General features: G+C 33.8%; 1 protein-coding gene across 2 annotated transcripts; it reads left to right on the forward strand.

Annotated features, from left to right (window-relative positions):
* Nucleotides 1–4165: 4165 nt before the first annotated feature.
* LOC141605933 (polyol transporter 5-like) lies at nucleotides 4166–8216 on the forward strand. 2 transcript variants are annotated; one of them, XM_074424864.1, is made up of 3 exons: nucleotides 4166–5246; nucleotides 5457–6719; nucleotides 7349–8216. In XM_074424864.1, the coding sequence occupies exons 2-3, from the start codon at nucleotides 6110–6112 to the stop codon at nucleotides 8083–8085; spliced, it is 1347 nt and encodes a 448-aa protein (XP_074280965.1). In that variant the 5' UTR covers nucleotides 4166–5246; nucleotides 5457–6109; the 3' UTR covers nucleotides 8086–8216. The 2 variants fall into 2 exon arrangements, with proteins under 2 accessions (XP_074280965.1, XP_074280964.1); XM_074424863.1 differs by having other exon boundaries at nucleotides 4166–4665; nucleotides 6099–6719.
* Nucleotides 8217–11285: the final 3069 nt, after the last annotated feature.

Below are 11285 nucleotides of genomic sequence, written 5' to 3' on the forward strand. Positions count from 1 at the left end.
TGTATTGATCTTCAACGTTCCTCTCTTTTCTCGGAGTTGTTGCCAGATTAATAGGGCACACTCCCTATTAATCCGGTTTGACTCGTTCTACTCTTAACTAATCTTTAGCTCTTCTTCTTTTATGCGTCTTGATTCATTGATGATATCGTCTTATAGTTAGATTTGGTCTTCCTTGAGAATAGGACGTGGTTATTAGCTCATACAACTGCCTCTCTTGTTTATCTTCTTAATCCAAATGTTTGAATGTCCCGCCAGGCTATTCTCGCACTTACCATCGGGCTTCTCTTCCGAGGATTTAGTAGCCTGCTTGCTATAATATTCTTCAATAGCCAAATAGTAGTTAGATTTGTCCGGTCTCTGGTTGCCTCAATCAGCCTAGTAAGGTCAGGCCAGGTTAGAGTCAGACCAGGCTAAACTGGGCCTAACAGTTATTGTTTAAAAGCTACTCCGCTTCCAAGACTCTTGCTTTTTGGGCTACTCCGCCGAAAGACTCCGTGCTTAAAACTACTCCGCAATAAGACTTTTGCTTTGGGCTACTCCGCCGAAAGACTTCATGCTCAAAAGCTACTCCGCTTCGAAGACTTCGTGCTTAAGATAACTCTATCCTAAGACCTTGGTTTGGTTCTACCCGTCAATGTTGTTCACTCAATTGAACGGAGGAGATAAAGTTTAAGTACAAACACGAGATCCTCGAACTCAATTAAACGACTAGGTGCAACACAACATACTCAATAAAAGACTCACAAAGAAAAAAGAAACTTGCAAAATGTGACTCAATAATTGTTAAGTGATAAACGATTTTTCAAAGTTAATTTACTCGATAAAAAGTCTTTTTCGGTTTTAAACTCGTTGTTGCACACTTGTAAAAATGAATTATAGGCAAGGTATTTATAATGTCCAAGTAGTATACTTTACACATTAAAATATCTCACACACCATTAGTCCAAGTGATAAAAATAATGTAAATAGTTTGCTTGAGCAACATGCACAAGTCACCGAAATTCTTCTCCAAGTAAACCGAGTATTCTTCCTCAAGAAACCGGTGTATATTCAAGCAAGAAATCTTGCACACACACAAATGTAAAAAGCAAACAACCCATTTATAGAAAGTGTCTTATTGTGTAAGCAAACTCTTTAGCAAGACATTAAAAGCTCTATTTTCTTCAAAAACATCAAAACATTTTCAGAAAACTATTTGTGAACATTGAAAGCATTTTAACAATAGTTCAAATATTTTCGAAATATTTCTTTGGAGGACGAGTCATAAGTAACAGTTGACTGAACTATTGTTTTTGCACCTAGACATAAATTCGAGTTAAAGATCTATTTACAACACATGACTTTAACACTATTGACAATCTTCATCTTTGATCTTCTTGATGACTTTATTGATAACCTTGAATTGATAATTGAAGCTTCATGCTACATGGTTAAAACTTAAGAGACATACAATTAAATAACAATAAGATTAATTTGTCTTAAGACATCATCAACATTAACTAATCAAATTGGATTTCTTCATTTTTCTTTAAGAGGAAGGATGATGTCCCTTCTTGCCCTCGTTTTACCACTGATTGAGCCCATCCATTCCTCTCTAATCGATCAACTTACTTCATATACAAAATTAGAAGAGTGAATTAACATAGCATATTTAGGCCATGTCATAAAATTAGCCAAATATCATGAGCACTTAGGCAAACCGATAAGAGATTGTTCTAATTTACCAAGAGGTCTTGGGTCTTTCGGTCTTGAGTTCAAGCCTTTAAAATGCAACAGTGTTAAAACTCATGAGGTAAACCTTTACCGTCTTAGTGGTCCTATCTGACTTAAATCCGAATTAAACCAGGTAGTATTAGCAATCAATGAAGGAAGTTTTAAGACATTAAATCAAGAGTTTCATTTAACCATCCAAAAAAAAGACAAATTAAAGGTGGAGTGTGAAATATGCATGTGGTATTGAATGTGTATTCTTTGTCAAATTAAAGACGTAAATAAAGACTGGCTATTTTACATGCCTTTAAAAGGTATTTTACCAATAATAAGGATATAAAGTATCAGTTTTTCCATTGGATCCTTTCCACTTGGAGATAACAACACTATAATTTTAGTCTTTTTTCATAAGAAAGTAAGATGAAATTATTGGGATTATTGTGTGTCTTTGTGTTGGTGTCAAAAGTTATGTTGTCTATTTACATGCACTACTACACTAGTGTTATGAAATTGTTTGTGATGCCACTCCTTCGTATCATCGTATGTATGTAAAACATAAAAGAAAATGAAAGGGTGTCACTGTTGAAATATAAAAGGCCAAAATTTCCATGTAAAGTGAGGGAAATGGGAATAAATCATACTTCATAAATAATTAAGTGTACTTTGCTCTCTCTCGATGGATCAAGGGTATCGTTCGTTTGCAGATAATGTGTATCACAGTCGAGGAGATGAATCTTCGAGACACAATTTTGTGTCTTGTTGTAGGTATTTTTCCGAAACTCTATTGATTAAGATGAGTAAAGATTTCTTCGATCATTTGGCCAGTTTTGTTCGTCCCTTGAAGAATATTGTGGATGTTGGAGTTGACTTCCGTATCCAGACATCCGTACGCCATCAACACACTTATGTTAATCGATGTAGTTACTTTGTCGCCTTAGTGTACGGTATGACTAAAATAAGTCCATTTGACCAAATGAGTCAAATGTCCGGTTGCCAAATAAAAAAGTAAATAATTAAGTGGAGACTTATTTGCTGGAAAATGATACCTATTTGTTGCCAAATTATTAAAATGATCATATTTTATAAGGAGGGGCTATAGCTGCCAAATTATTAAAAGATGGCAATTGTCAATAATATATATGATATTTTGACCATGTATAATGTATTTCTAAAAGTTTATGTTAATTATTAGACATAGCCAATAATATCGGCAATGGAAACATGATGCAACGGTAAGTCATAAGTGTGATGTTCTAATTCAAGGGAATTTGTGTGCAAGTCTTGTTGCTGGAAGGATTTAAACCCTCCTATCTTATTAAAAGTATACCATATTTAAATTTATAAGGTTGTTGCTTTAATTATGTATTATGTATTTTATATTTTCAAAATTCATTTAAAAATTACTAATTTTGCATCAAGAATTTTAACAATCAACCGTGAAATCCATAGTTCAGTTGTCCAATTAGAGAAAGATCCTGCATCCGCCATTAATCATCAGATCATCAGAAGCTTGCAATCAACCTATGTAAGAGATAGTACATTACCAACAAAAGATGTCTTATATGGGGCAATTGTACAAAACCATTTTCAGAAGTCCGTCTCAAGTAGGGCTATGATTGAAAGGTTTGGAATCACAATAGAAGAGATACATTACAAATTTACAAGCACTAACTCTTAGCCAAATTTACCAACAAAGACAAGCACAAACCTTTGCAATTGCCCACTTTAGTTGTGTCTCATAGCAAGATAACACACATCTATCTTCTTTGGCCCTTTTATTTTTGGTGAACTCTAGATTAATATAATGACAAAAAAAACTGAGATAATATGGATGGAAAACAAATCCCTTTATGCTGTATACTTATGGGTCAATTTTTATATGTTGCTAAAGGCTAAAGATTTGTGGTCGTTACAAGAAAAGCCTTTAAACATTTTACAAAATAGATTACAAATTACATCATCATTCTAACACATATTCATGCTCTAATATAAAACGGTATAATAATGAGTTTAGCCTTTAAAAAAACCAAATTTTAATGTTTTGGTGTAAAGGGAGTGACAAGGGTTGAATAAGTTGATGACGGGGGATTTAATTCAGGTTATGACTCTGTTTGACAAGACATTTTACATACTCCGTAGTTTATATGACCAAAATTTAACCACGCTTATTTTTGTACAAATATTTGGTAAGTAACTTATTTAAACAAATCAGTTAGATGAAATGAAATGCTACGCCTAGGAGGCTAGGATAACATTATGAGTAATAAGGCTGCTCATTTTACCAATATTAGTAAACTTTCATCTTATTTGCCAAATAATTTCAATTTAATCAGTTATTTTATTAACTCATAATTTTAAACTTCCTTTTTACATTTGATACCAAAAAATACTTTGTATCCTTAATATATTTGGACTCATCGGAGTATATAAAACTAAGGTGGGGTAAATAATATTCAAGTAAAGTCACACAACTAGCTAGCATATCACTTATTACATGATCACCGCTTATATATATACACAAACATGAACACAACTGCCATACTTCGCACCACTTCTACTCCTCTTTAGTTTCCCAAAAGAGTCCCAATTTCATCCCATGCAATTAATATGCTAATATTATGTACCCTTTAAACTCCTTCAAACACACACCTTTTCTCCCTTCTCCCTAAATCCCTTTAAATATTCTAAAAACATCTACCATCTATAACTTGGTCTTCTTAAATCCCCTCTATTAGTATCTTCTTTTGTCATGTACATTTGATAGACTCAACCTAACAAAACTCGAAGCTATTGTTTTTTTGAAATTCCGAGGGCTGGTCGAACAGGCGATGGATGAACATGGAGTTGAACCGAAAAATGGAGGAATTAGTCCTACAAGAAAGATAGTTAAGCTTAATGGTTATGCTTTGGCTTGTGCTATATTGGCATCCACTAATTCAATTCTTCTTGGATATGGTATGTGTTCTATGCATAAACTCTAGTACTCCCTCTGTCCCGATCAATAATTTAATTACATTTGATTTATTTTCTCCTTACAGAATAAAACAAACGTAAATTATTGATTGAGACTGAGGAGTACGTAATTACTAGTTTTACAACTTTCTTTGGATTCGTTGTCATTGAATGAATATAACAAGGGTAGGTCCAAAATTGAATGAATAAGGACATAATTCGATAAAAACAACTTATATGTTGCTCTTGTGCAAGTGTTCATGTAAGGTTAAATGTGACATGTGAAGCATCTGTATTAAATATGGGTCCGTTACGTAGAAGTGATTCATTTTACCTCCTACTATAAGTTTTCTTACAATTGGTTGTTTCAACTTAATTGACCAATACTTGACGACCCATACGACCGATTTTAAGAGGATATAGAAATAGACACGTTCGATATTGGTAGATCGTTTGATAACATAACCTGCGCGCGATAAAAAGCGTCATAATTTGCTACCATGGTTCGCGAATGGTGCTGCGGTTTACTACTCCGCTATGGAGTGTTATGTGATGAGTTGATAACCTTTTATTGTAACGTCTAGGTCGCCTGGCCTTTTTATTTTGGCCAGTGACTCAAAGAAGATGAAAAAGTTTGGTCACTAAATCAGCAAGTACCATATCACTTTCACAAGAATCGCCCATTAAAAAGAGAGTATCTTGGTAGATTGTCAGGCCATAAGCTTTTTTTTTTTAAAATAAAATAAAATTAAATCCACTAAAAAGAGACTTGAGAAGTTTCGACAAGTGCCCAGGTCGGCCCTGGCAGATCTAGAGGTGTTGCCCGTGTTGGCAGGGCAGGGAGGCTCGCCCTCACTAGACAGCTAATTTCTGAAATTTTTAGTTAACTGATATTCTTAGTTTGCCTTGTTGAGATTTTTCATTAACATAAATCCTTAATTATAAATCCTGGCTCAACAGCTGTATGTGAGAATATAGTGACTGGCCTTTAATGTTTTTCACTTGGGTGTGAGACAATAAATTTTGTTGAGATATTCAGCCAACTACCAATTTTTTTTTAATAATAATATAACAAAATTAATGTGAGACCGTCTTTCCAAAAAATTTGTATTGTATAGTATGGTTTAGAATTGACATGCCGCTACGCATGGGCGTTCCTTAGAGAGAATTGTCAGTTGGGATGACATATTTCAGTTGTTATTTTTCTAAGCCTTGGATCAAGTCAAAACCCACTACTATTCTAAACACGTCACGTTGTGTGACGGAGCTATTTCGACAGTCTTTATAACACAACACGGTAAAATTATGTTTCTAATTTAATGATAGGAATATATGAAATGAATAAAATATTATTATAAGACGGTTGTATGTTGTACAATGATTTAACTCGCTGTCTCGATAATTTAATCAACTAAAACATGACATTTTATGCGTAGATATTGGAGTAATGAGTGGAGCAGTCCTATACATAAGAGAAAACCTCAAACTAAGCTCAATCCAAGAAGAACTCCTAATAGGCTCCTTAAACGTATGCTCCTTAATCGGCTCCCTCCTTTCCGGCAAAACATCCGACATTCTCGGCCGACGTTACACAATCGTCCTCGCAGCAACAACCTTCTTTGCCGGAGCCCTACTAATGGGTCTAGCCCCGTCATACCCGTTCCTCATGGCAGGTCGAGTTGTGGCAGGAATCGGAGTTGGCTACTCCCTAATGATAGCACCAGTGTATACAGCAGAGATATCCCCTGCAATGTCACGCGGGTTCTTAAGCTCGTTGCCCGAGGTTTTTATTACCGTTGGGATATTGTTGGGTTACGTCGTGAATTATGCATTGTCTGGGGTTTCTAGTAAGTATAATTGGAGGATTATGCTTTTGTTGGCCGCGATTCCTGCTATCGCGGTTGGATTGGGGGTAATTGTTATGCCCGAGTCGCCTCGGTGGCTTGTGATGAAAAAGAGGTTGAGTGAGGCTAAGAGGGTTTTGGTTAAGACATCTGAGAGTGATCAAGAAGCTGAGGAAAGACTTGGTGAAATTACTAGAGCTTGGGAACTTAATGGTATGTTATGTTATTTATGTCTCCCTTTGATTGTCCATTATGCTTGGCTACGAGTTCTGAAAAGGACATTTTTTTCCAAATTAAATATCTCGTAAAAGTTGAGTTAGAAAAAAAAAATAACCGTTTTCTGAACTCATAGCTGGGAGTTATGGTTAGTCAAAGTTTTTTTATCGAATAAACTTTGACTGACCATAATTCTTGGCAACGGGTTTAGACGACGGTGAATTTTTCTTCAAACTAAAGAGATCTCGTAAAAGATGGGTACACCTTAGGTTCAAATTGGATAAAAACCCGATCCAAAAATATGTATTTTGCGATTTTGAGGGTGATTTCTAAAATATTTAAGAGTGATTTACGTTTATTTTTGGATCGGATTTTTATTAACGCACATTTAAATGAGATGGTCTTACCCCCGTTCCGGCGGTTCCGCCACCATACAAAACATGCTCCTGTAGGATATGCAAGTTATAAGTGGACATGGAGATTTGTATATCAAACATAACAATTCTACAAGAAAATCTATATGTTATCGACCCCGATTAATTTTGAAATTACGACTTCGTTGTTTCCAATCCATTGTTAAGTGAATTGTTTTCATTTGGTGTGTTGTTGATATGGGTCATTGGCAGGGTCAAGCAACAATAATGTTGGGCAAGGTGTATGGAAGGAGCTAATATGGAGACCAACTCGGCCGACCCGTCGCATTCTAGTGGCTGCCATAGGAATCAACTTCTTCATGCAAGCCTCTGGCAATGACGCGGTGATATACTACCTGCCGGAAGTGTTCAAGGCGGCCGGAATTCACAAGAAGAAAGAGCTCTTTGCCATCAATGTTATAATGGGAACAGCCAAAGCCTCCTGTGTTATGATCTCAGCTCTATTTTTGGACAAGTTTGGTAGAAGGCCACTTCTTCTATTGGGTTCAAGTGGTATGGCAGTGGCCTTATTGGTTTTGGGCCTTGGGTCCAAGTTTCTTGAACACCCAACCCACAAGCCAACTTGGGCCATAGTAATATGTGTGGTCGCGGTGTGTGCTGACGTGTCATTCTTTTCGATCGGGCTTGGACCTATCACTTGGGTTTACTCGTCGGAGATCTTTCCGTTGAGGCTCCGAGCCCAAGGAACGAGTTTGGCAGTTTCGGTTAATAGGTTGGTTAGTGGGGTGGTTTCCATGACGTTTCTAACTATTACAAAGAAGCTGAGTTTTGGTGGGATGTTTTTTGTGTTGTCTGGGGTTATGGTGGTGGCGACTGTGTTTTTCTTCTTTATGATGCCAGAGACTAAAGGGAGAAACTTGGAGGACATAGGGAAACTCTTCGAAGATAAGAGAACTAGTGATGAGGGAAGGGAGATGCTTGATAAGTGAATGTTAGATAGGTTATGCAATTACTAATTGGTTATTATTGTTTATATCCAGTTTTCATTTTGTGTGTTGTGTGTGCAAGAAAAATATGAAAAAAAAAACGAAAAAAGAAAAGAAAACTTATCCGTTTTGTATTTTTGATCTACTGATCCCGAGAGGGTAATCGTGATAACATTTACCAGCAACAAATTCGGATTTAAACACTTACGTTGCTCATATTCTTAATAATTAGTCTCTTATTAAGTGATTTATATTAAATATTGATCACTATATTAAAAGAAAAGAAAAATAAATTCTTTGAAACTAATTCTAAAAATAGTTTTACACGTGTAAGACATCTTTGCGCAATAATTTATGTTTGTCTAATAGGAATATATGATTGCTAATGTATAAAGTAATTTAACATATCGTGAAAATACATTTTTATCAAATTAAAGTGATCAAGTACAATAAACAAAGAGTTCACTAATTTACCTAGGAAAAGGCTCGCTAGATATAAAAGAGATTACTAATTGACGTAACAGATGAGTCATACTTCACGAAAAATGAGTACAATTATAATGTTCTTCATCCGTGATCAAATGTTCTCTCCATGGCGCTATTTGAATTCGAAGGTTGAAACTCTTATGATACATAAACTAGTTACATTTTCTATCGTAGTGTCTTTCAAAAATCCATATTTTCACAAAATTATATAGATTTCTTTTTATACACTTAGTGATTTAAATATGCCATATGATGATATTCACAAGTCATAACTCTAGGATATTAATATGTTATCGGGTAATACTAAGTTTAAGCATCATTTAGTTGTATGTACAATGTAGACTCCAACCCAACCTAATACCGAAAATTAAAAAGAATTTGAAGCGTATATAAGAAAATGGTACCTAAACTCAGTCCTATATGCTATAGTACTTATAAGGCAGTTATACAAATTAGATTACTTAACTAGTTTTAAACCCGTGCAAAAAATGCACGGATCGTAATAGTACTCACTATCATTGAATATAGGAGCATATGAATGAGCGTGATTAAATGTGTAATACCGTGACAATATAAATAGTCCACAATTAAATATTCGACGTACATCCCCCTACTACTAAGAGAATAAAAATTCTCTTAGTTTTCCCTCCAAAAAGCATCTACCTAAATTAGGAAATAAGTATCATAAAATTATCTTTTCAATAAATATGTTTTAATAATTATAACTCTAATATTTTTATTAAATTCATAATTATTATTTTTCATTAAAATTAAATAAATTTAGTATTAAATTATAAATTAAAATTTGTTAAATTTTTCAATAATGCAATAATTATTATTTTAGAGAATCACTTGACACCCCCTTTTACTAAAAAAAAAAAAATCTCAAACTTTTTCCGCCTACGTCGATAACTACTACTTACAGTACTTAGTATATTTCTCTAATTAACTACTCCCCTAATTCATTTTAATGATATTCTGATTTTTTACACAATAAAAGTAGCCATAAATATATGCTGTATAATTGAAAATAGAAAAATATCAATAGTTTAAATGTTAATTTTTCTTACATTTTCATCTAAAAAAACCGTGCTATAGCACGGGAGCTACACTAGTATAATTTAAGTTAGTAATCAATATGATATGATGGAATTATCTACACATGTATATAGCGTGTTTATTATGACCTAACTATATTATGTTTATACACGAATTCTTATGTTTATTACGACCAAAAATTTACACTGCTTCGTAATATATGTGTATTAGGCCGGTCCAGTCGTAAATTTATGTAAGTAGCGTATGTAATAATATTAGACATTAGTCTAATATTAGACTATATAAACATAAATGTATTCTGTGGTAAATTGGTAACCTTATTTTTCTTTATTTTGATTTATGTTAATGTTAATTAATGTGTTTTTGGTAGATTTCTGGCGGAAGAATGTTACCGAGTCTTTTTTTTTTTTTTTTTTTTTTTTTCAAATTCAGGGAATGTAATTTGTAATTTGTGGGGTGTAATTTTTGGCTGTTCCAATTTTTTTTTTTGAATTTTCATATCATAAGATAGGAAATTAAATATGATATAATTCAGAAAATAAATGAATCCGAGAGATAAATTAATGAAAGAAATGGAGGGAGAGTAATTAAATATATGAAGAACATGGAGGGTCCTACCTAATTTTTTTTTCAAACCCTAAAAATGAGGAGCCAATGAGAAACAAAGAAAAAACTCGTCTTTTATACTATGTAAATTATATCTCTAAAATAGCCAGAGTACAAAGTACGTTATTTCTTGATTTTACACAAGAGTCTCTCTTGATAACATAATCTCATTTTTTTTTCCAGAACTGATAAATAATATCAGGGCCGTCTTTGGGCCTGTGCGGCCCGTGCGCCGGCACAGGGCCCCCAAATTTTTGGCCCAGAATGTTGTTGCAGTTCATGCGCAGAATGCAGATGTAAGGGATGAATATGATCAGGTTCCCTAATTTTCTTAAACTTCCCAAAAATATAATCAATCCTCCAACTCATTATCTAAATATTTTAAATATCTCATTCCTCCTTTGAAGGTTATTATATCACGTATAAAAATTTGTTTGTTACTTCTTCCCTCCCAATATAGTTTAAAAATCTTTTAATTTATTTTTTCTATTAAAAAAGTACAATATATGTTAGAAATTTTTCAAAAGCTTTTGCTAACCTTATCGTAATTGATAATTCGTACTTACCTCATTTATCTTGTGAATTGTAATCAACGGTGAATTTGTGTTCTTTGTTCATTCGATTGACAATTAAAATTTCACATTACAAATACATATACGGAGTATTATCGAGGGCCCCATTTTCGGTGTTCGCACAAGGCCACCTAAATCTCCAGGACGGCCCTGATAAATATCCAATCATGTTAAGGTATTAATTACGAAGTATTATGTTACCCGAAAAATTTGACAAAAATAATCGCAAATTCTCACTTGTGACGGACTCATTTTCATCACAAATTGTGACGGACCTAAATGTGACCATTTTAATGAGAAAACATGACTATTATTTAATTAATAGGTAACATTATATATTTATATGAGTAATTACTTTTTATCTTAAGGTGGTCATATTTAGAGCCGTAACAATTTAAACCGTCACAAAAAAGACCAATTAACAACAAATTTCATTTTCTTTTTTTAAATTTACCTGGTGAAGTGTTGTAATACGAAACC

The sequence above is a fragment of the Silene latifolia genome, chromosome 10 (assembly GCF_048544455.1).
Source record: "Silene latifolia isolate original U9 population chromosome 10, ASM4854445v1, whole genome shotgun sequence".
In the NCBI taxonomy this organism is placed as follows: Eukaryota; Viridiplantae; Streptophyta; class Magnoliopsida; order Caryophyllales; family Caryophyllaceae; genus Silene; species Silene latifolia.

Coding starts and splice junctions, on each gene's coding strand:
- LOC141605933 (XM_074424863.1), top strand. CDS start 4,539: ATGGATGAACATGGAGTTGAACCGAAAAATGGAGGAATTAGTCCTACA. Junction 4,666..6,098: donor TTCAATTCTTCTTGGATATG/GTATGTGTTCTA, acceptor TTTTATGCGTAG/ATATTGGAGTAATGAGTGGA. Junction 6,720..7,348: donor TAGAGCTTGGGAACTTAATG/GTATGTTATGTT, acceptor GGTCATTGGCAG/GGTCAAGCAACAATAATGTT.